Raw genomic sequence first — 26316 nt, 5'->3', positions numbered from 1 at the left:
CACCTTTCACTCAGACCTCAAATCCTCGGCAGGCATATATAGGGAAAGGTACTCCTTCAAGTATCAAGGTCCAATATGTTTAGATCTTTGACTGCCATTACCAGCATCTGCCATTACCAGCATCTTGAATTCAGAGTAGAAGCATGTTGCAAGGGTGTACAACCACTGTTATATGGATACTTCTTCTTGTATATAACACCAGCTGGATTCTAGGCTATAGCTCTCAGAGCATGGAATTTCAACTGCATATTATATATTAAAATATTGTCCATTTGGATGGGTACATGTTCTCCATTTTCTAAAGTAGTTTGCAGTAGTGCAAATAGAAGAGTTAAAGCTGCGTAGTAAAGGTTTTAGATGCTCCTGTCTCAGGATTATATAAAGCTAAACAAAATTACAGCTTTGTTCAGAGGGTTTTAGTGAGGTGCAATGCATTACAGAAGATGCTCAGCATGTATTTGAATGCATTCTTTTTAAAATAAACTGTAAAATGTGATTAAGCATGATGCAGTTTTAAGAACCATGAAACTGCAGTTTCCCTAGAAACAAGGCAATAAACGAAAGCATTTTAAATGGCATTTCCAGCTGTTTTCCAAAGATACTCTTTTTAAAAATGAAATCGCACTTAATCTTAAAGCCTATTGTGTCCAGCTTTGGGAGGATAAGCCCATGCCTTGCTTATACCAGAAGACAAACAATGTGATCTAATCCTTAGAGTTAATCTTATAACTGGGTTCAAGACCAGTCTTTCCTAGATCCAGGCCTGATTGCTAGATTATGATTTCCACATACAGCAGCCACCAAAATATTGCTTCTTTTGCTTCCCCCTCTTCCTCTGCTCCTCCTTCTTTTTCTTCTTCTCTCTCTGTTTCTTTCTTGTCTTCCTCCTCCTCTTTTTCCTTCAGTTCTAAATATTTACTAGACACTGTACAGATAGTACAAGGTGAAGACTGTCCCTTTGCAGGCACAGACATGATACAGAAGTAAAAGAGGATTAGAATGGAAGAGGAAAGCAATAACTGAAGTATCTCACCACTGTTCCATTTCTGGCTTATGGAAAAGTGCACACCAGTCTCACATCTTGGCAAAATAGCCTTCCTGGAAGACATGTTGTTAGTCTATACAGTGGACATATCCTGAGGCAATCACTCACTGATACTGAGAATGAACAATTATTCAGATGTTCATAATAGGAAAAGCCTAGTGACTGGCAGCTGGGGAGATGACCATCTTAGTCACTGCTCTGCCTATGGAAAGTTTTAGCCAAATTGCTTAGAAACTCCATAAGATTCACCAGTGCTCATGTTGCAAATAACATCATTTTTTTTCAATGATCCTGTTACTTGCTCAGTGACATTAGTGATCCAGTTCATATTGGGCATATGTTAAGACAAAGCTAGTATCAAAATGGGCATCATTAAACATGTACTGAGACCTACATCCCAAATGAGGACTCACAGCCAAACCCTACTCCTCTTTGTCACGTCTTTCCTTTGATCTTTCTTCTCACTCATCACTCCAAGCATGGAAGCAATTAAAAAAAGTAAATTCAAGAAACATTGAACTCCTTTCACCTTATCTTTTCCTTCTAGCAGATGTGTGAATTGGGTCTAAAGAAAGAGAACAAGTTAAATGACAGAGATGGCAGCAATGAGGAGAAAGCAGTCCAAGTTTGGCACAAGTCTACCCTTAGAATCGTAGATTCATAGATTTCAGAGTTGGAAGAGACTACAGGGACTATCTCATCCAAACTCATGTCCTATAGGAATACACAACTAAAGCACTCCCAAGAGATGGTCATCCAATGGTTTAAAAAACCCAAAGAAAGAGATGCTAGCATTCTCTGAGCCAATATATTTTTCCACTGTCAAACAGCTCTTACCATCGGGATGTTCTTCCTAATGTTTAAGTAGAATCTCTCTGCTCATAATTTGAATCCATTGGTTAATGTCCTAGAGCAGGCCTGCACAACTTGACAGTAGGTAGGGGCCAAAATTCAAATAGGTTAAACTTCTTAGGGCCACAAATAAGTTTTAATTAATTAATTAATTAATTATTCCATCCTCCTCTGCCCAGCCCTTCCTCCTCCACATGGCCCTCTCCTCAGGAGGAGGCCAAGCAGTGGAGGAGTCTTGAAGTCATTCCACATCCATGCAGGCCACCCAAAATCCTTTGGTGTATCACATGCAGCCCCTGGGCCATATGTTGTGCAGGCCTGTCCTAGGCGTTATACACATTGTGAAAGTAACTCAGGATGAGTCCGGGTCAAATCTCTGTTGTTCACACACATCCTGAATCCACCCGATTAAGTTTTTTTGGGGGGGGTGCCAAAAACCCACTTAATATGGGATAATTGATATTGAATTCCCCCCCCCCCAAGTTTTTAAAAAAGATCTGCATTGTCAATAGTGTGAATAACCAATGCAAATAGACCCAAATAGACACAGGATAAAATGCTGAATTCCCAAAAAAGGGGGGCTTCAAATGGACTCACATCATCATAGGTCCATCTTTATTCCAATGCTTGCATGTGTGAACAACTGGACTCTCAGAGATGCAGATCAATGTAAATCAATGTGGGTCCATAGCATGAATAACAAACCCGGAATGCATGAGTGAGATTATTTGCCTCATCGTGCTAATAAAAACAACAGAGATGTTTCCTCAAGTCAGCCTTGAGGAAACATCAGTGGTGAAAGGCATTGATGTAGCCTAAAGTTTCAGGTCCTTGAGAATCAAAGTTCTAAATGTGGTTGTGGTGATCCTAGTGGTTGTAAGCCTTCAAGTCACTTCTGACTTGTGACCCTAAGGCAAATCTGTCACAAGGTTTTCTTGGTAAGATCTGTTCAAAGAGGGGTTGCCATTGCCCATCTCTGAGGCTAAGGGAATATGACTTGGCTAAGTGAGGTTTGAAATTAGGTCTCCAGTGTTTCAAACCAATGTTCATAGAATTATAGAATCACATAATTATAGAATTGGAAGAGACCACAAGGGCCATCAAGCCCAACCCCCTGCCATGCAGGAACTCTCAATCAAAGCATCTCTGACAAATGGCCATCCAGGCTCTGTTTAAAGACATCCAAGGAAGGAGACTCCACCACTCTCCAGGGGAGTATGTTCCACTGTGGAATAACTCTTACTGTCAAGAGGTTCCTCCTAATGTTGAGGGGGAATCTCTTTTCTTGTAGCTTGCATCCATTGTTCTGTGTTCTAGGAGATTATCACATGGCCATTTTTGCCCAAGCCATGCATGGGACAGGATTGGGCCTGAATGAGGAAGAATGGGTGATATCACACACAAAATTGGTGCTGCGCTGCCGTCCAACCATTGCCCATTCCCCAGCCGCACTCTGCCAGTCGATTTGATAGTACAAAAAGCTTCCATACCACCAAAATTGCTGGGAGAAGTGTGGCTGAGGGATGGGTGATGGTTGGGTGGCAGTACAGCAGCAATTTTGTGTGTGATATCCCCCGTTCTTCCCCATTCTAGCCTCATCCTGTCCCATGCATGGCAGGTAAAAATGGCTGTGTGATAATTTCTCTAGACTCTAAAGCAGCAGAATACCAGCTTGCTCCATCCTCAATGTGACACCTCTTCAAATACTTAAACAGGGCTCCAGAGAGCTGGCCCTTAGGACAGATACCTCCAAGGGAACTAATAGTACTACTCTATTCTACTTTGTTCAGATCTATCAAGCCACTATACTGTGCTGGCTGTCCTAAATGTGGTTGCCAACTGAAAACACCCAGTTCTTTGTATAGATGGGAAACTGATTCAAGGCTATGTTCCTAGACATGCTTCCTTTACATTTCTTAAAAGACCTTTATATTTTATTACTCATCTAAGTACTTACTGGAACCCAGCTATTCCAGCATTTACCACTCCTCCAGAAAAAGAAAATACACTCTGGTATATCTCTGTTTGTCATTCTGTTAATTTACAACAGACAAAAGTATGGAGCTACACTTTGGAATAGCAAATATTTACCTCTCAAGATCCCACCCGCTGGGAAAAACATCTTTGTAACATGTTTTATTTTCCAGGCAGTGGATTCAGAAAAGTAAAAGAAGCTGTCCTCTTGGTAAGACATATATATTTAATTTCATTTTTAAAAGATACAATAGAAGGAAAATAAGTTATAAGCAGTCCCTAGTTAATGTATTGATCTGTTTAAAATACTGAGATTTTTCTTTCAAATTTATTTTCAAATGTATCTTCTACTTTTAAACGCCTTAATATTTTCAAGGGGACAAAATATTAGTAGCCCCAGGGACTTGTAACCTTCAGAAAAATCTCTCAATTTTTCTGTAAAAACTATCAGGAAAAAAAATATGTCAACATGCTTTTCCTGTTTAGAGCGCTCTTTTTTCCCCCAAGGAATAGTAGTATATTCCAGATAGGAACATAAATCTTCAATTATTTTGAACTCACATGCAAGGATGAATAATTTCCATAGCTGTCCCCCATTACTACAGGATAAAACTGATGGTCAAGATCTACATAGAGAAACAGAGATTAAAGTTCCCCTTTGTCTTCTGTCTTCTGCAATGTTTTTGTTCAAAAAACAAAGGGTTTCTGGAAACAGAGTTTTGTGTTTCTGTGTATGCATGAAAAAAAAATTTTCACATCAAAATACCATTTTGCACACACTGCTACAGGTATTGATGTGCAGAACAATTTCTCAAAACACTTTGGCATGGACAAATACCAAGCTGAAAATTCTTGCCTCTGTGTTACTTTTGCCAACAGGGCTTCCCATTTTTTTGGCCAGGAAAATGAATAAAAGTGAATATTCTTGGATCAACGTGGGTTTAATTAAACATGTTTTCCTTGCCTTAGATTCCTAAGTGGTGGATTGTGCAGCCCTTCAATATAAAATGCAGGTATTCTGTGGGTTGGTTTTTCGGCTGTTAATGGTTCTGGGCACAGAAATCTTTCTGCTTTTCATGCATGAGTGAAGCACTGGAGTCCTGGGTTGGTTCCAGATGAAAAGGATATTGAAGAATATGTGGCCTTCCACATGTGGGTGATCCATTAGTCACATTATCACCCCTCAGCATTATTCAAGCTGTCAATGTCTGATCAGAATTCATGTCCAACAGCATTTTGAGGGGCACTGGTCATTAAACCAAGAATTTAAAGCACAGACTAGCATTTTGCTTAGGTCTTGCATCTTCTACTGTATGTTTGTTCAAAATGAAACTGAGTAGCTTTGGGCATTTGTATTCATTTAGGAGCAGCTGTGATGCCACAGTGTACTAGAGTCTGTTGTGCAATGACAGCCAGTGGAATGAGTGATGTGCCATGGACTGATGTGCAATGGCCACTGATTCTCATAGGGGTGCTCCCCTAAGCACATCGAGCCTCTAACTAGGAAGTGCCAGAGCACAACAGAGCTCCCAATACATATCAGAAATGTGTGTGGTGTGCACCAGAAGTGCTTGATGTGCATCAAATGTACTCAGTGCACATCAAAAGTGACCAATGTGTAACAGACCACTCTTGCTGGTGCCCAGATGTAGATCTCTGCAATTCACTTGTAGGGATTAATTGCATTTCTACAATGTAAATAAATAAAATAAATAAACTTTATTCTTATATTCTGCCTTTCTGTTGTAGCAATTAAGGCGGCTTACGTGTCTAGAATATATTGGAATAATACATATTCTGAATAAATAAATTGACACACGCACACCCCTTTTTTTTTTTTAAACAGGATTAAATACAATACAGTTTAAAAATTCAACCTGTTAAAATGACAGCCATTTTCTAGTAGAAGCAGTGGTTACATAAAGTAGGGAGAATACAGAAATTAGATTGAACTATTCTGGGAAGGCCTGCCTTTTTTGAAGCTGTCTAGGTTGGCTATATGATGAATCTCCTCTAGCAAGGCATTCCATAGCCCGGGAGCAGCAGCGGAAAACACCCTCTGGGAAGTTGCCATTACTCTGGTTTTGGTAGCTATAGATTGGTAAAGTTATGAAATTTAGACTGTGATATAGGATCTGAGGGCATATCCACACTGCAAAATTAAAGTAGTTTGACACCACTTTAACTCCCATCATGCTATCCTACAGAATCCTGGGACTTATAGTTATTGAGGCACCAAAGCTCTCTGGCGGACTATGCTGAATACCTCAACAAGCTGCAAATCCCAAGATTACACAGGATGGAGCCATAACAGCCAAAGTGATGTCAAACTGTTTTAATTTTGCAGTGTGTATACATCCTGAGCCATAATTTTAAAAAATTATTCTAGAAAAATATTTGAGGCCCAATATCTTACAAGCAAAGAGTAACAGAGGTTGATCATTATTGTGCTGGTGGAACATGAAGAAATGCATAAAAATATGCATGAAAACAAAGCAATCGACAGAAATTTCTGCAACAATATGAAAGCGCTACTAGATACATTAGCAAGAGATAGTGCTTTCTGGGAGTAACCAGGAATTATCTGAGGAAACATTCACTGGTTCTGTCCTGGAGAAATAAAGAAGATACTTGCTTTATAAAAAAAGGTTTTCCAGAGCTCTTTCCTGGCTGTGAGCTGTATCTAGAATCGCAGAGTTGGAAGATACCACAAGGGCCAATCAGTCCAAATCCCTGCCATGCCAGAGCACACAATCAAAGCATTTCCAACAGATGGCCATCCAGTCTCTTCTTGGAAATCTCCAAAGAAGGTGACTCCACTAAAGTCCAAGGCAGCACATTCCATTGTCAAATAGCTCTAACTATCAGGAAGTTCTTCCTAATGTTTAGGCGGAATCTCTTTTCTTTTAGCTTGAATCCATTGCTCCATGTCCTATTCTCTGGAGTAGCAGAAAACAAGCTTGCTCCATTGTCAATATGATGACGATATCAAATATATTTAAACATGAGTTTCATGTCGCCTCTTAACCTTCTCTTCACTTTAAACATACCCCTCTCCTTAAACCAATCATCAAAGGGCGTAGTTTCCAGCTTTTTCACCATTCTGGTCACCCTCCTCAGGACACATTCCAGCTTGTCAATATCCCTCTTGAATTGTGGTACCCAGAACTGGACACAATATTCCAGATGAGGTCTGACCAAAGCACAATAGAGTGGTATTATTACTTCACCCAATCTAAGCAGTATACTCCTCCTACTGATGCAGCCTAGGATCATATTGTCTCTTCTAGCTGCTGGTCAGCTAAAAAAAAAAAGATCAACTCAGGCCAAAAACAGTGAGCTGCTTTCAACTAGTTGCTGGTTCCTCACAGACTCATAGAGTTGGAAGAGACTACAAGGGCCATCCAAACCAACTTCTTGCCATGCAGGAATACACAGTCAGAGCACTCCTGACATATGGCCATCCAGCCTCTATTTAAGAACCTTGAAAGAAGGAAACTCCATCAAACTCCAAGGCATATGTTGAACAGCTCTTACCATCAGGAAGTTCTTCCTAATGCTGAAGTGGAAACTCTTCCTGTAGTTCCTGTGGCGAGCAGGGCTGGATCCATGTAGGAGCTAGCACTAGTATCATTTTCCACAGGTCCAGCTAAGCTCAGATGGCTAGCTTTGAGAGGCCTATTGTCAGACTAGGAAGTGCGGGTGGGGTGCTTATACTTTGGTGTCCACCTCCAAGGACACTTTGCTTACAATCCCTAGCTCTACTACAGCATTGCCACAGCAGAAGAAGCAGCTAGCATAACTCTTGGGAATCTATCAATGCTTCCTTCTGGAATGCCAGGCTAGCTACCAATTTAAAGCTAGTTTATATATGAAGTGACATGCAGACACAGTGATCACAAAGAAGCTGTCCTTAAAAGAGCATCCTCTGATAGGTCACTACATCCCCAAAGCAGGATTGCTCCAGGGCATGGGGGGGAAAATAAATGGTGGCTCCTGGAGCCAGATGTTTCTTCAAGTGGAAATGGGACAGGAGTTAGCAGCAATATATGCGGGCTGATTCCAGGATATCAGCATCTACTTACTGATGGTATGTGTTGATGCTTGGTCTGGTATTAGAAGCATAATTGCACATACTTTTGCCCCCGATCTGGGCACGGGCAGGGTACGCGTGTGGCTGAGTGAAAATGCATTTTATCACATACCACACTGTCCTCAAGGCAGCCCTATGCCATTGCCCAGCACTAAGCCATCCCCGATCAGGGCTCAGCTGCATGATTTTGCTCCATGGGAAAGCTTCCGTCTTTCAAAATTCACATGCCTGAGCCCTGATTGGGGATTGGGGGATGACATGGGGTCACCTTGAGGACAATGTGGCATGCGATAAAATGCATTTTCATTCAGCCACACATGTCCCCTGCCAGTGCCCAGATCGGGGGCCAAAGTATGTGCGATAAGGTCCACTGTCAATGCAGGGTCATTCCCCATGGCTAGGGATTGCATTGAACTAGTTTAGGATTGCCAGTCTTTCAAAACAGGGACAGTCAAAATTCATGTCAAAATTCATGTCAATCAGGAAGTGACTGTTAAGAAACTTGTGCTCTACATAAATATAAAATGAAAGTATTCATTTCAATTAACTTAACCATGGACCTCTCTGTAAAATTAATCTATTGTCAATATTTTCCAAATACAGTGAATAAACTTCTGTCCTTGTTACCTTGATAATCAGAATATGAGTACAGTTGACCCTCAGTATCGGTGGGATAGCCATGCATGGATTGGAGCATTCATGGATGGCCCCACCCCATTATTGTTAATGACGGTGCATGCATTCGACTGCACCAATGTGATCATGTCTGTGCACAGCACACATCTAATGACAATAATGGGATGAGTTCCAGTGCTTTTTGCTGTGTGCTGGGGAGGGCGGGGTTGGAATGCAATCCCTGCGGATACAGAGGGCTGACTATATCTTCCTGCACTTTTGAGAGACTCCTTCTAGGAAGGGAAGGGGGCAAACAGGGCTTTCAATGTTGTAACAAAATTAGGCTGCGTCGGACTTTTGACAATAGCTGCGAATGAGGGTAGTGGAGGTGTTCATCCACCTCTGCTCAAGGCTTATTTCTTGCCCATGCTTACACTGGTGTGTTGTTCCTTGTATGAAATGAAGACTGTGCATACATGCCCATCTCAGTTCCTCAGATATTAGCAGCAGCTTTGCAGGGAGAAGGGTAGGGATTGTTACCATTAGAACTGAGATAATTTTGGATAGTCTACATCTGTTACAAGGTTCTTAAGGCCTAAATACCTTGAAGGCACCAAATCCCAGGGTCATGCCTACTTAGAACTTCGATGGAGGACAATCAAGGAATACCAGGTACTGTAGGCTATTATTTCAGAGGCAGGCAAGGGCAAACCACTTTGAGTATTCCTTGCCTATGGAATTCATGGGGTCATCATTTGTTGACAGGTGACTTGAAGGCACACAGACATCACCACTCATCACATCAAGATTCTAGTTTCTGGAACTTTCTTGAAATTTCAGCACAACAACAGCCCAGTCCCTCACCAAACCTACACAAGTAGCTTTGAGACCACTAGAAGATGAACCAAATCTTAGTAGTGAACTTTCTTTGGGGATATTTTTGTCCTGAGTAAATTGAAAAATGCATCCTGTGTAGAACTGCTGCATGAAATGTTGCCTCAAGCTACAAAGTAAAGTTGAGAGGGTTCCCCTGAGGTGAAACATCTGAGAAGACTGCATACAGTCAAGGTTCTGGAATACATAGCCTTCTCTATTTAGATGGGCTAAATTGTCTGAGACCTTTTCTTTCTTTTTTAAAAAAAAAAGCTTTAGAAAGAAAATATGACAGAAGAGAAGGGAAAAGGTCTCTACAATTATTTCTAGGATAGAGAAAGCAGATGGAATGTTTAGCATGTTCTTTTTCTCCTTTTTCTGTAATAAAAGATGTGAGAGTCAACCCAGGAAGCAGATTTGCAGAGGGGAGGGGGAATCCAGTGGGGAAATCAGTGTATTAGATTCTTCTATGGTTAGTTCATATTTGCTTTCTGTCACATGTATTCAGTTCTGTTCAATTCAGTTTCACATTGAAATGTATTTTATTTTCTATTAAAAAAAAAGAAAAATAGCTCCCTTTGAATTTATGGCACAATATAGAATCAGTTCACCTACCTTGATAAGGTTCTTGGTAGTGTGTGCTGTGACCTTCCCAGCAAGTATCTGTGTATTGTTGTTATTAACTGCCCTTTTGTCAATCTTGACTCATGGTGACCCCATGGATAAGACTTCTCCAAGATCCTTTGTCCTCCACTGCTTTGCTCAGGTCCTGCAGTCTCAGGCCCATGGCCTCTCTGATTGAGTCCAACTATTTGGCATGTGGTCTTCCTCTACCTTTCCTAAACAATTTCTTTTCAAATGAGTCATGCCTTCTCATGATATGTGGAAATGTATTTCAGTATATACATATTTTTTTAACTCCATGAAGGCAACACAGAGCTCCTCCAGACTGGCTAAAAGGCTCAGGATTTCATAGAATTAAAGAGTTGGAAGAGACCCCAAGGGCCATCCAGTGCAACCACCTGCCATGCAGTAATGCAGAATTAAAGTACTCCTGACAGATAACCATCCAGTCTCTGTTGAAAAGTCTCCAAAGAAGGAGACTACACCACACTCCAATTTGGTGGGAGCTGCATGTGTACTTACACAGTTTTTTTTTTAAATATCCATGTAATATACTGTATATAACCCTATTCTACATCCTCTTGCTTCCCACTTTCATCAGACACCTAATTCAGAAAGGCTCTTAGCTCTATTCAAGTGTACCAAATTCCTGAATTCTTGCTCCCATGGAGCACCTCCTTCTCTTCATAAATATTTCTTTCCATCTGAGGAAAACAACAATAGAGAACTAGGGAGCTAGGCATTCCCTTGTTTAGTTTTTTGTGGGTTTTTGGGCTATGTGGCCATGTTCTAGAAGAGTTTATTCCTGACATTTCTCCTGCATCTGTGGCTGGCATCTTCAGAGAATTCTCTGAAGATGCTGGCCAGATGCAGGCAAAACATCAGGAATAAACTCTTCTAGAACATGGCCACATAACACAAAAAACTATGGATGCCAGCCATGAAAGCCTTTGACTTCACATTCCCTTGTTTGTTTGTTTGTTTGTTTTTAAAAAAGTGAGTTTGACTGACACCTGAACACAGCTGACAGCTTTTTAAAACCAAGTTCTTCTCTATCCCCTCTCTTTCCTCAGAAGGAGAAAACACCTACCTTCCATTCCACAAGTATTTTGGCACAGTTCAACAACACCTTACTTCATATTCCAAAGCCCAAATGTAGAATGTTCCATTACAAAGTGTTTTCTAATCAAACTGGAAGCGTTATCCCTATTTCTGTATAATTCCAACATTTATTTCTGATCCTTGATGTGAAGGCTATACAAGTCTTTCCTGTTTGGATATGCACCAGGAGGTTTTATACTCACAGGTTTTCATTTTAAATATAAAGTTTACCTTTTAAATATAAAATAATTTGGACAATTTAGCATTGTCTTCAATCAGCACAAGGCCAAGCATTTAAATGCAGGATTTACTAGCTTTAGGCATGTCTCTCATATTAATTTCTCTCAATAGATTCCTAGAAGGATTACACAACCCTTAGAAAAATATAACTAACTTGTATCAGACATCTGGTAGGTCTCCAAATTACCTGTTTCCAGGTCTAGCTTTTTATTTTATTTTACTTTATTACAAGAAAATTGCTTTTCTCTGTCTGTCCACATTTTATTTTTCAGAAAGAAGCTCACTGCAGGACTGAAACATGAAAGCTGGATTTCTGCTTGTCATATTTGAACTGTGTGCCAATATGTGTTTATCAAATGAAACAGCTGGAATCCCAGTGGTGGAGACACAGGAAAATTTCAAACCAAGCCTTTTGCTTTCAAATCACACTGATGAACAATATCCACATAATACAGTGCCAAATCTGTCCAGAGAAAAGTCTAAACTAGCATTCTCCATGAGCAGCTTCACTGAAATGAACACCAACTTTGGATTCAATCTCTACAGGAAAATAGCAATGAAGCATGACAACAACGTCTTTTTCTCACCATTGTCACTAACCTTTGTTTTGTCAATCTTCTTGTTGGCTTCCAATGGGGAAACACACAACCAAATAGTTCACTCTTTGAACCTCCATCTTCTGAAAGGAAAAGAAAACCAGCTCCCAGCATTTTGCCAACAACTAAGGGACAACATCACCAAAAATCAAGAGTTCAGCCTTTTGCAGAATAGCTTCTCTTTCATCCAGAAGGACTTCCAAATCAAGGATGCCTTTCACAATTTGTCCAAACAATACTTTGATATGGAATTTCTGATGGTGGATTTCCACAACTCTACTCTTGCCAAAAACATTGTCAATGAGCACATCAAACAAAAGACGAGAGGGAGAATACCTGCAATGTTTGATGCATTTGATCAGCAAGCTAAAATCATTCTGGTGAATTACTTTCTCTTTAGAGGTAATTTCTTATTTTGTCATAGATTCTCATTGTTGCTTTAAGAGAAGAGGGGAGAGTTCTGGGAAACATCTGATTTAACAGGAGAGTTATTCTGAAACTGGAATGAAGAGTTGTGAGCAAGATATTCCTTCCCAAATTTCACAAAGAGGACTACTGCTCTGAATTTTATACTTTTCTTAAAGTGAAAGACAAGATGGTTGCCATAAGGATCCAAGATGCCCAGGTATTGCCAGTCCCAAGGCCAGGATAATTCCAAACAAATTTCTTTGAAGTCAGCATTGCAACTCTAAATGTAGAGCATGGATAAGTTATTTATTTGGATGATAACTCCCAAAATCCCCCACCCAGCATGGCCAATTTCCAGGCTGGGTGGGGCATTCTAGGGGTTGCAGTCCTAAAAGTAATGTTTCCCAGCTCTGCTTAAATATCTACAAAAACATCTAACCAAATCGAAATATATAAATAAACTGAGTTCTATCCAGTGCTGATGACACGTCGGGGCAGTGCATCCGTTACGTAAAGATAGCGGCATCCGTGTGAACAGGAGGCCGCCATCAGGAAGCCGCCCGCACGTACTAGGGTTAGGTACCGTGTGTTTGGTACACGGTCCCTAACCCTAGAATCACCGACAGCATGGCACTTTGGGACCATCTGTCCCGTGCCTCTCTAACCCTATTATTACTTCTACTTCTGAGGGGTTATTCAGATGTTGTTTTTTAAGAGCCCTGGGTGGCACAGTGGTTAAATGCCTGTACTTCAGTCAGTCACTCACAAACCACAAGGTTGTGAGTGCAATACCAGCCAGGGGCTGAGGGTTGGCTCAGCCTTGCATCTTTCCAAGGTCGCTAAAATAAGTACCCAGCTTATTGGGCACAATTAGCTTACAGTTGTAAACTGCTTAGGGAGTGCTGAAGTGCACTGATAAGTGGTATAGAAATGTACTTGCTATTGCTATATTAGCATGGCTATCCAAGTAATCCCAGTCATGCATTTCTTTTTTAAAAAATCATAGAATCATAGAATTGTAGAGTTGGAAGAGACCACAAGGGCCATCCAGTCCAACCCCCTGCCATGCAAGAACTCTCAATCAAAGCATCCCTGACAGATGGCCATCCAGCCTCTGCTTAAAGACCTCCAAAGAAGGAGACTCCACCACACTCCGAGGGAGTGTGTTGAACAGCCCTTACTGTCAAGGAAGTCCCTCCTAATGTTGAGGTGGAATCTCTTTTCCTGTAGCTTGCATCCATTCTTCCAGGTCCTGTTCTCTGGAGCAGCAGAAATCAAGCTTGCTCCCTCCTCAATATGACATCCCTTCAAGTATTTAAACAGGGCTATCATATCACCTCTTAACCTTCTTTTCTCCAGGCTAAACATCTCCAGCTCCCTAAGTCTCTCCTCATCGGACATGGTTTCCAGACATTACACAACATCATAACAGTACATTACATAACACAAATACAAACATACAATACAACTAAAGACAAGCCATCCAAATCTAGAACAATTTTTTAGTAATCCTCTTTTATTACAACTGAGTTCTAAACTCTTGTCTTTACTTAGTTCTACTTTTGTCTTTTTAATTAACATATTTCAAACATTTTGGACTGGAAATTAATCTTTCAGCCTTTTAATTAATTCTATTTTTTATACATAAATACCCATTCCTATTTTGTTGGTCACACTATTTTTTTAAGGGAACTGTATCTATGTGCATCTCCATGAGTTCTGTTGCTCACACATGTCAGCGCTCAAATAAAGATCAAGTTGATGATGCAGCTGTATTTGAAACTCATTCAAGGCATGCAGAACTTTATCCCAATTTATCCCAGGTCTCTTTGCATCTATTACTCACAGACCTGGCAATGTGAATGTTTGAGGAAAACTCAGGAAAAAAAACTCCTATCTCATTGACAGCAAGAAAATTCAAAGAATAAACCTAACCCTCAAGATTCAAACATCGCTGATATCCTGTTGTTGTTGCTGTTGTTGTTGCTGTCGTCATCATCATCCCATCTTCTCCCCAGTTCAGGACTCAAAGCAGCTTCCAATAGCTAAAACATAAAAAATCAAAATCATATGCAAAATAATAATAATAATAAAAATTAGTATAATATAATATTTTTCCTTTTTTAATTTTTTTATTACACAGTACATAATACAAATTGTACAATCCATATTTCATAATATACTTTTCTCCAATCAATACATTCCAATCAAGTTAACAATCATTTTCGGAGATGTGAAAAATATCATTAATTATCTTTTTTACTTCTTCATATCCCATTTTATCTTCTATATGTTCTTAATCACAGTTTCCCATTTATCTTTCCATGATTCTTTATTGCTTTCCCCAATATATTTAAATCTTCTTTCCCCAATAATATAATATAATATAATATAATATAATATAATATAATATAATATAATATAATATAATTAATATAATATAATATAATATGGCAAAGGCAAAAAAGTAATTAAACTATCAAAAATATTAAATTAAATTAAAGTTAAAACCATTTAAAATATAATCCATTTTAAAAATATCACACAAAAACAAAGCCCATTCCCCCCTCCCCCCCCAAAAAAAAAACAAATCAGTCCCCAAAGGCGTGCCAGAATAAAAAACTTAGCTGCAGAAATATAGGAAAGAGGGTGCTTAAATACATTAAAATATATGATACTGCAATCTGTTCTTACATTCTAACTATGTTTAGTGTATGCATCGTGGGTGAAGTAGACTTGCACATACTGGCTCTGCTCCTGGCTTCCATGCACATAGAGAGAGGTGAGAAAAACTGCACATATAAAGCTCAGTCCACAGTGGCTAATGAAAGCAGAGAAGTTGTCAGGGGTTCCAACTGTTCAATGAATATGAAGTGGGAAATGGGCTTCGACTAAGGAGTTTAGTGCACAGCTAAAAAAAAAAGTGACTTACCTAGAATTCAATTCTAATTCGGGGTGTATTCTGATTTTATCGTCTGGATCTGGCCGCTGACACCACCGGCCAGGTGAATCCCGGGTAAGTTCCAAATAGGATCCAGGCTCAGCCAGCCTTTTTTCAAAACTGGGAAGCTCCCTGCTTTGCAAATTGGCCGGCTGAGCTTATATCCTACCCAGAACTTATCTGGGATTCACCAAGCTGGTGATGTTGGCAGCAAAATCCAGGTGATAAAATCAGGTTACATCCCAAATTAGAATTGAATTCGGCAGTGGTAAGTGTTAGAACAATGGATTTGAAAAGAGACTAATCAGACAAGGTACTATAAAATGCTTTTATCTAAATACTTAAAAGGATAACAAACAATATATGTAACAGAATCACACAAAACCCATATATACAAAAGATACTAAATAAAGCATAATAGTAATGGTAGACATAATAACAAATAGCAAATAATATAAACTGCATAATATAAGCAAATAACACAAATAGAATGTAACAGAAAAGAAAGCTGAGAATAGAGTGAGCAAAAAGGGAGAGAGAGAGCTCACTACAAGGCTAGCCTTATTAAGGGTCAAAACTTGATTAGAGCTATGCACACACAGGTGAAAGTCATCTGCACTCAGGAACTCTGCTTTAATCTTATAGTGGTTACCAGCTCTGTAATGACTCAAGTGTAGAGCTTGTTACTGTTCCAACAGTAAGTTGCTTTTTTTTTTAATAGTTGTGCTCTAAACTCTTAAGAGTGTAGCAGGAGCAGTCCAAGACAGTTGCATACCTGAGGCAAAGAATCTAATCCAGAAGAAAATTGGTATGGAACTTGGATTTTACTTCCGTGCTGTGACACAAGGGTCAATAATACTACCCTTGAGAATAGTTTAGAGCAGGGAAAGGGCAGGCATGCTCCAGATGTCAGAGTGTGATTTTTGACTTTTTCCAAATTCTTAGCAGCCTGCAGCAGTATTTCCGCTGGTCACATTTTGCGTAACCAAAACCCCCTTCCAGTCCCTAGAAAAACACCTCTCTCTTCTCCTCCTCCTCCTCCTCCTCAATTTCAGAAAGGAGTCCTCAGGGGAAAACCCTGGGATCAATTGTCAGCTGCAAAGGTGTGGTTTTTGGGAAAAGAAACTTTTGCTAAAAGTTGGTGGGGGGCTAAGCAGGCTGGCAGATGGTAGGGTGTAATGGCCACCGGTAGTTTCTAGCCACAGTTTAGGATGGGCGGGACAAACTGTATATCATGTATAGCTTTGCCCTCCAACAAAGGAGAATGGGCATAGGGATCAGGAAGAATGGATAGAATCATTGAACTTTATCACATGGGGTTTAAACCGTTCCCCAGCGCGTTCTAACGGGGGCGTGCGGGGGCACGCATGGAACGTGATGAGCACGGGATGGGGCCCAGAACGCGACTTTACCGCATGGGGGAACGCCGCCGCCGCCGCACATTCCCATCGCGTTCCAATTCAGTTCCAGAGGGCGCCATTTCTGGGGACGCTTTGAAACAGTTCCAGAAATGGCGCCCTCTGGAACCGAATTGGAATGTGCGGTGGCTGCAGCGCCCCCCCCCCCCGTGTGGTAAAGTCGCGTTCTGGGCCCCATCCCGTGCTCATCGCGTTCCGTGCGCGCCCCCGTTAGAACGCGCTGAGGAACGGTTTAACCCCATGCAATAAAGTTCATTGAGTTGGAAGAGACCACAAGGGCCATCCAGTCCAACCCCCTGCCATGCAGGAACTCTCAATCAAAGCATCCCCAACAGATGGCCATCTAGCCTGTATTTAAAGACTTCCAAGGAGGGAGACTCCATTACACTCCGAGGGAGTGTGTTCCAATGTCAAACAACCCTTACTGTCAGGAAGTTCCTCCTAATGTTGAGGTGGAATCTCTTTTCCTGGAGCTTGCATCCACTGTTCCGGGTCCTAGTCCCTGGAGCAGCAGAAAACAAGCTTGCTCTCTCCTCAATATGACATCCCTTCACATATTCAAACAGGGCTATCATATCACCTCTTAGCCTTCTCTTCCCCCTTAATTCTCCTCCCCCCTTTCCCACAAGTTCCTATATATGAGATGTCCTTGTCTAATGTTGTTAACTGCCCTCACATTGGCCTCAACTCGTGGTAAGCACATGAATGAGACACCTCCAAGCCCCCTACCTTCAACTGCTCTGTTCAGTTCCTGTAGGCTCAGGGCCATGGTCTCCTTGATTGAGTCAATCCATCTGGAGTGTGGTCTTCCCTCCTTTCTACTGCCCTCTACCTTCCCTAGCTATTATTATCTTTTTAGCGAGTCACCTCTTCTAATGATGCAGCCAAAGTATGAGAGTCTCAGATTCATAATTTGGCTTCCAAGGAGAATTCGGGCTTGGTTTGTTCTAGCACCCATTTGTTTGTATTTTGACCATCCATGGTATCCTTAACACTCTTCACCAGCACAACATCTTCTCCAGCACCTTGCCTAATGCCCAATCCTAATTGCCTAATGCCACATCCAGCCCTTAGGGGCAGGCACATGATAACTTTCCCTCTAGTTTTTAGGGTAGGAGCTGACTATGTCAAATACACCCTGACTGACCTTTTACAGCCTCTATATCTTGACTTCATTTCACATAACAATCAAGATCTAAGCTTCCTCCCTGCCATAGTTTCTATCTACCCATTTAATAATCGAAAAGGGGGGCTGAAATGAAGATTTCCACCACTAGGTGTTGCTTGCCAGGAATATTTTAAAAGGGCTCCATGGCAACCAAAAAAGACATTGCAATTAAATATCCCCCTAATTTCACTTCTGTATTTTTAGCTCCCGTTCTGATTTCTCAGTCCTTCACTAATTGCTGAGTTGCAATAAAGTGTGCTGGGGCGGCAAGAGGAAGGACAAGTGTTGCTGCTATCTTCAGCACAGTGAGGCTGATTAAAATCCCATTGGCTTCAGTGCAATTGAAGTGGCCTCAAAATGTGCAGGATGTCCCCCTTTTGCAATTAAACTACTAGTCTGGAAAAGACAAGGTGACTGATTTTAAAATAGTGCCCTATAGACTGAGAGTCTAGATTAGTCAGTGTAGCATCAGAGTTCCACAGGCTGAACTTTGCTATGTTTCTTGTTCACCATCCCCAGGGCTCACGGTTGTGTTGTGAAGCGCCTTTGAACAGCCATTCTGTGGCTGGTGGAGAGCAGGGTAGAAGGAAATGTCCTGTCCTTGGAGGCCAGCCAGAGGCAAAATATCAAACAAAGTCTGTCAGAGCCGAGACAGAAGCAGCTGCAGTCATGTACTGGTGCTTACCAGCCAGACATATACAGTTCTCAGAGTCTAGGCAGTCCAGGTCATTAGGGTATAGCAATAAATCCATGGTGTCAATCCAGGGAAGTGTCCAGTAGCATGGTCAGCTTATGATGCAGAGTCCAAGGTACTTTGAAAGCATCTTTGGAGCCAGGAATCAGACAAAGGTATGGTAGATTGGTAGATTATAGATTGTCAGCAATGACCTCCCACAGGAGTTCTGGAATATTTATGGCTGGGTCAGCAGACTTATTGTAAAATTCCACATAGGTGGAACTCCCTTCTATTTCCCCCCACAAACACTCCTTTTTGTTACTGTAGGCTATCCCCCACCACCACCAAACCCCACCACCACAAATTTACTGATCAGAGGAGAGCAAGGAATTGGCAGAGTATCATCCAGCTATCTTTCTATAGCTGAACACATAGCAATGAGACATCCTCAAGGACTCTATGCCTACATAAACTACTAACAGGATGGCAACAATGGGATAGTTGTGTTATGCATGCACAAGGCCAACTACATGTCATCCTCAGTTCTCAGGTTGTTTTTTAAGATGTCTTCTTTGTCTAGCTCCAGATATGGCTGGCCCAGACATTAAGGAAAGCGAATCAGCAGTTTCAAGGAGCAAATCCAGGGTGAGGGGAGGTAGGTTGTTGGTTCAGAGCATAGCAGACAGTTGATGGGTGGATGAGCCTGGTTATCCCTCCTAAGCCTGCTGCCTTCACATGGTGTATCCAGTAAGATTCAACAACCAGAGTGGCTAGTTTCTGTAATAGAATGGGAGTGGTACCCATACCCTTCAACTTTTTAAAATTGAAAACCGTGGCATGTGTTGACAACCTAGGAGAGACTGCAGCAGTTTGCTTTTGCCTAAGCTTCCTGGAAAGGGCAAGATTCCACCCCTTTCTCTCCTTCCCTCTATTGAGTTAAGTGACTACCAACTACTTTTACAATTTGAGCTCAGTTTGGTTTGCACCAAACGAAGCAAGCTGAAACAAAGGGAGAAAGGAGGAGAAGAGAGAAACTGGGACATTTGAAAAGCAGCAGAAAAGGTGGAATGGCAGAAGATTAATCAGGACCTGATCAATCAGAACAGTTGGAGAGTATGCGAATATGATGATAGTGGTGAAAATGATGATGATGACGACGATGATGATGATGGCTGAGCGCCTGGCAGAAAATTGCTCAAAATGGCAATTTGCATCCCTGGATGCTTCTGGCTATGCCTGATTGGCCAATTTGGAGACAAATGGTAGGGAAGAAAATGGCAGAGGTCGGTGCAGCCCTCAAAGTTCTCAGGAGAAGCTGGTGCAGGTTCCTCCATAATGCCCACCTCTGCTGTAGACTTTTGAAAATGAAGCTGCAGCAGGTGATAGGCTGGTTTTTAGTTTCACCCAGAAACTGTTAGGGATACTGGAAGTTTCCTTGCATACCGTTTTGTGTCCTTTAAGCTGACATAATAAATGTATTACATTTATGTGGATCCTGGGACTGTGTGTGTGTGTGTGAGAGAGAGAGAGAGAGAGAGAGAGAGAGGAGGGAGGGAGAGAGAGAGAGAGAGAGAGAGACTGTCCAAACGTGATCATCTGCTGCTTCATTTCCGTGGGTAGGCTGCAAAATGTGCCTGAGTGTGAAATGATCACTGCCATTTTGACTGTGCTTTTCATGCATATGGGGCTGCTGTCTACACAGACCTGACAAATCATGGGATGTGGGTTTTTCACTCTGCTTAGCGAGAGTTCACACAGTTTGATCCTGCACCCATGAGACGTGGGTTTGAGCCAGCCTGTCAGTTTGTATCTGTATGCCTAAATGTACACAGATTGGAGCCAGGAAAAATCCTCCTGTGGATAGCGGGAGGCTTTCTTCAGTGGAAGCCTTTTGACCTGATTTTCCCCTCCCATGAAGTTCCTTTGCTCACATTATTTTGGTGGTCAAGAGACCCTCTGGAACAATAGGAGATGCCATTGGGATCTTTAGAGCAAAGGAAAAGGGGCAAAATTCCACTCACCAGCCTCTGCCAAGGGGGACAGTCTTAGAAGTCTGTTTGAAGTCACTTTCTCCAACAGAATAAAAACTCTGGATCCAAACTGGAGGATCACTGCACTGCAAACTGCTTGCAGAAATAAAGCAGTTTGACAAGTTAACTGTCATGACTCTAACCTACATAATCCTGGGATTTGTAGTTTAGTGAGGCACCATAGTTGACAGACCAGGCTGACTACCTCACCAAACTATAAACCCCAAGGTTCCATAAGATAGAGCCATGGCAGGTAAAGTGGTGTCAATCTACTTTATTTCTGCAGTGTGAAGAGCTGCAGAACTCAGGGCAACTCTTGAACTGCTTACTTGATTGGTGGGACTCAAATAATCACTTCTTTTCAAATAGGAATCCAAGTGAACAGCAGGCTGAGGGCGAGGAAACTCACATGCAGCCTCTGTTAGTCCATCCAACTAGATCAGGGCCAGAAAACAGCACAGTCTTTCCATGTTATATATTTATTTGCACTATTTGCATGCTGACCTGTAAGACTTTGTTCTCTGGATGACCTCCAAAACTGCAGATTAAAAAAATTAAATACAAAACAGAACATAAAATCATACCACACATAAAGCCATACCATAACAAGCAATATGAAATACAATAGAACAAAGCTCACTGAATCCCAGATTTAACACTATGGAGTTTATCAAACGGGACGGGAGGCTCTCAATTTCAAAAGAGAAGATAGCGAGGTCAATTTGAAAATTTACGCAATTACGTGATTACTTATCACACCTTAAATTCGCTGTAATGGCCTCCCTGAATGCGATCCAGATTCTGTGCAAAGTAAGCCATCATATTGGTGGGTTCTTAATTGCGAATTGGCACTCTTGCGCATGCTCAGTGAGACTCCAGATGACTGGAGCATAGCATATTTAGGCAAGTGAGAGAGAGGAACCAAGGAACCCCACAATTTACAAAAGAGGTTGGAGGGGCGGTGAGAAGAATGGTTGAAAGAACATGCACTATTCACGTTAAAATGAGCATATATTCACTCTTGTCAAGTTAAAACGTGAATATAATGGTTATCCAATAGCTCTGGGTCCATGCCTCTTAATTAGCAGGCACCAGTCCCCTCCACCAGCAATTCTGAAGGAGAAGTGGAAGCAAAATTGAAGTGGAATTGCAGCGTGGCTCCATGGGAACCCCCTCTTCCAGATTTGGGGGGGGGGGGACAGGATGAAAGGAGACATGTACATCACACCAAACAACAGTGCACTAAGTGCGAAGTTGCCTAGGAACAGGGTTTGTGACTTCGCTAGTTCACCAAATTTACTTAACTGTGGATTGACGCGTGATTGTGTTTGGAGTGCATTTGGACTGCCAGCGATCATGTGTGGTAACCTTTCACGCAATAATGTGAATACGCATAATTCCATTCAGGATGACACTGGATTATACTTCCAATTTCAGTCGTGTGATATCGTCCAAGGTTTGAAAGCTGTGAGGCCCAGTGTACATGAGTTACTAAGGAGGCCTGGATGAACCAAAAAGTTTTCCCTTTTGTGTTGAAATGAACCCTATAGATGTGACAACAGAGTGTGGTGACTAGAACTGCTCTATAATGGGTGCCACTACTGAAAAAGTCCTTTGCTTCAATCCATTGCATGGAAATCACTGGTGGCTTCTATGTCAGCAAAACCAGTCCAGATGTTAATCGGATCTTCAAAGAAGCTATGCAATGTAGTGCCTTTTATGTTTGGGCTAAAAAAGAGAGAGAATGGATTCACTGCCACACTGACATGGAAGTCACTAGCCCCCAGTGGTGAGATAGGCGTGTAGCTATGGAAGGGCAAAATGAGGAGATTGCTCCCACAAATGTGAATTCTGCTCCCAAATTAATTTTTCCTTTAGCCCCCAAATGTTTAGGATTTGCAGTAAATTAAAACTTTAGTTGAGCATTCAGAAATACAGTTTAAGAATCCAAAGGAAAGGGGCAGGCAGAGGACCAAAGGAATGCAAATACAGTCAGCCCTTCATATCCATGAAGTTTTTAACCATCCATGGCTTGAAAATATGTTTTTAGAAAACCCATAAACTCCAATAAGCAATCCTTGATTTTGTCATTTTATATAAGGGACACCATTTTATTATGCCATTGTATTTAATGGGACTTGAGCATCTATGGATTTTGGTTTCCATGCAAAGATCCTGAAACCCAACCCCAGAAGATATCAAGATCCCACCATACAGCAAATTGAAGAGGTCCAGGTGTGAATCATTTTCAATATTTCATTTTTTGTAATGCTAGAAATTTGGGGACTGCAGAAAAATGTCCTTGAAGGGCAGAATGCTTATGTAAGGGACAATGTTCTCATTTTGCTTCCTCCCCTGTACCCATGGGGAAGCACTCGGAATAGGGTCTCTGAGGATGATCTTAAGGTTCAGGTAAGTACATTTAATGATGTAAGTATGAGTTAGCCACAGTTACACTCTTTTAAGTCCCATTGATTTCAACAGGAGAGTTCAGTCCATGTTAAATTTGCAATAGATGGGACTTTATTCAGATGATCCCTCGCATTTCTCACAAAAAGCATGGATAATTTCCCTATTATAAAATAAAAGGTTTTATTTCTCTATTTTCTCAGGGAACTGGCTACAGCCATTTTCTACCAGGTTCACAGAAGTAGAAACCTTCTATATAGATAACTACAGGAGTGTCCAGGTGCCAATGATGTTCAAAACGGAGAGGGTTGCCTCCACATTTGATAAGAACTTGCAGTGTGTTGTACTAAACCTTCCCTATAAAGGGAGTGCGCACATGCTGATTGTCATGCCAGAGGAGGAAGCTGATTTTATGGACCTTGAAGACCATTTAACAATTGAACTTGTGGAGTCTTGGTTGAAAGCCATGGAGATCAGGTACAAGTTGTGGCAGGAATGGCATGCTTTTCTTTGCTAGGTTCCAGATACAGAATATGTTGGTGCAAATTGGAATAGTGCTCAAAATGGAATGATAGGTCTAGTGTGTGAAAGAAGGACAGAAGGACAGTAAAACAAGGAGAGAAATGGGTGTTGGTAGGAATGGGTCACTGAGGTTCATCCTTTCCCTTTGATCTCTTGCAAAGGCAAGTTTTTTGTATTCAGTACTTCTGAAAATGGACACATGTTGGCAAGGTTCAGTGGTGCAATTGGTGCAAATGCTCTGAGTTCCTTGAGCTCCTTTCACTTAGTTATTAACATTCAGTGTGCTGATTGAACAACTGAACAAATATTCCTGGGATCCTTTATCAATGTTGCTGGTCTAAAATGGGTTCACACAGAAAGATTTGTACTATTGTACTATTTTAATTCTTATCATCATTTCTACAACAGCTCACTCACAAAGGGAACCCTATTTGAGGAAACACTCCAAGACCCCAACCACTTTAATCTTGTTTTGGATACTGGTATACAAAACACCTCTCCCCCAAGAATAGTTGGGGGAAATCAAATAAGCCACAATTCAGGAAACCCACAACTACAGCATGCCTAATGCATGGCTATCCAGTTTCTGCTTAAAACCCTCTAATGAAAGAGATTCCATTACCTTCTGAGGAAGTCTGTTCCACTGCTGAACAGTTTACTTGGACCACCAGAGAGCTCTTCCTAATGTTTACTCAGAATCCTCTTTTGTTCTGTCATCTGTGTTATAACCTAAGACTTTTTTTGCATTGTCTCTTCCACCAGGCTAAATAAACCTACCATTTCTTCATAGAACTTGGTCTCAGTACCATTCATCTTTGTCTTGGTGGGCAGTTCCACAAGATGGAAAGCACATTAGTGCATCCCATTGGCAATAATCAAATTTCAATTGTTGACTGTTCCTTTGTGGATATTCTCTACAATCTCTAGTCAGTCAATATTCACAGTGGTCAGGTTTTATGCACATCTGCCATTCATTTCAATTTTTTTTACTACAGGAAAATGGACATCTACTTTCCAAAGTTCAAATTAGATCAATCATACCATATAGAAGAGTTGCTTCAAGATATGGGAATTAAAGACCTTTTTTCTTACAAAGCAGACCTGAGCCACCTCACAGATCAGAGATACGTGAAAATATCACAGGTAAGTATTTCCTCTCACTGCATGCTGCTGGCTTTTTTGCTATAGACCCTCTAGACTGTCCACATGGTTCTCCCCTCCCCTATCAAACCATAGTCTCTGTCAGGCTACACAGGTCAAACAAATGGCTCCATAGGTCAAACAAATGCTCTGAAGAACTATGATTGATGCTTAATGTATAATACTTAATGGCAACACCAGGGTTCACCCCTAGATCTCAGGTTTTGAAATCTCAGGCCCCAAGATGTTCCTCACTTGGGAACCACAAGTGTATCATGAGTACATCCTCTTGTGAAGAAAATGGCGCAGTCGATGTTTGTAGGTGTGACACCGGAGGAATGGGACTACGGTTCCCATGTTTATCTTGAATCGGTTAAATGATGATCAGTAGCAGCAAAGAACCAAAATGTTCACAAGATATATAGTCACCATGCTGAGTGTTCTCTTGTATTCCCAACCTTCATAGGTTCTCCAAAGAGCTGTTATTGAAGTGGATGAAAAAGGAACCGAAGCCGCAGCAATCAGTGGCTCAGAAATTATAGCATATTCCTTGCCTCCTACAGTACGGGTGAATCGGCCATTCCTTTTCATGATTTATGAAGAGACATCAAATGCCTTGCTGTTTATGGGCAGAGTTATCAACCCAACTGAGTTGTGAATAAAAGCCAAACATTTTCATTTGGTGTTTCCTATTTCTGTAATCTTCAGAGTCAAACTATGTGTTACCCTGAGAAGGTATTTTTAAAATGGATTTAGCAATGGCCACATTGTCTGTCCCTCTCCCCTCCCTAAAAAGCAAAGGACTCTGATCCGAGTTGGAGCAATAGCTTGTGGGAAAAGAGGTCACCTCATTCCTTTGGAACACCACCTACAAGCTGCTCTTTGACTCTGGAGGTGCTGTTCTCAGTTAACAGCAAATGGGAGGTAGAGGGAATAGCAGCTTGGGAAAGAGTGCATTTTTTGGCAAGAAAATGCAGTTGAGAGGAAAAGATTTAACTGCCTCCCATGTCATGACCCAAACCAGGATCACACATGGCTGCTTCTTCAAGGAAGAGTGTGAGTACACAGTTCAACGCACATTTAAACATGCAATGTAACATATGGTTTGAGGTTTTCTATCCATGCTGGGATTAGAGTATAGCTATGTTTGAGAAAATCAGATGGCATGCCTCTTTCAACACAAGACTGTTCAGGTGCGGTGGCTAAATCTGAGAAGAGGAAGATTAAGTTCAACTAGACCTTTTATTCTGGTGGCGAGTATTGTGAATAGCCATCTGAGTTCCTTCTTCACACACCCCAGTTCTTTTGAGCAGCATTTTGGAAATGTTGTTGTTGTTTCGAGGCTATAGCTCACCTTGGCCATGCTGGCTGGAGACCATGCTGGTTGTGCATTCTGGGTGCTGTAGTCTTAAAAAGTAGCCTTCTTAAACTCTTGTCTCTGAAAAATCAAAGGCATACCCTCTTACATTTCCCAGATGTCACATGTGGCTAAACAACATAAGAATGTGGTCAAGATGGCATAAGTTATTAATGAAAGAAGATTCACAAGCTAGGAGAGGCTGCTGTAGTTTGATTTAAATTAAAGCTACTG

At 41.3% G+C, this 26316-nt stretch overlaps 1 protein-coding gene across 1 annotated transcript; it reads left to right on the top strand.

The window, feature by feature from the left end:
• The first annotated feature begins 4012 nt into the window (after positions 1–4012).
• Positions 4013–25403, top strand: SERPINA10 (serpin family A member 10). Its single transcript, XM_089523588.1, has 5 exons — positions 4013–4082; positions 11690–12415; positions 23267–23540; positions 24581–24728; positions 25192–25403. Exons 2-5 carry the CDS (start codon positions 11716–11718, stop codon positions 25381–25383), a joined length of 1314 nt encoding a protein of 437 aa, XP_089379714.1. The 5' UTR covers positions 4013–4082; positions 11690–11715; the 3' UTR covers positions 25384–25403.
• The last annotated feature ends 913 nt before the right edge of the window (positions 25404–26316 follow it).

This window comes from Sceloporus occidentalis, unplaced genomic scaffold, assembly GCF_023333645.1.
Source record: "Sceloporus occidentalis isolate IW3139 unplaced genomic scaffold, rSceOcc1.0.p SCAF_4, whole genome shotgun sequence".
Lineage (NCBI taxonomy): Eukaryota > Metazoa > Chordata > Lepidosauria > Squamata > Phrynosomatidae > Sceloporus > Sceloporus occidentalis.
The sequence above is the reverse complement of the archived record's forward strand: the minus strand, read 5'-3'. Positions and strand labels throughout refer to the sequence as shown.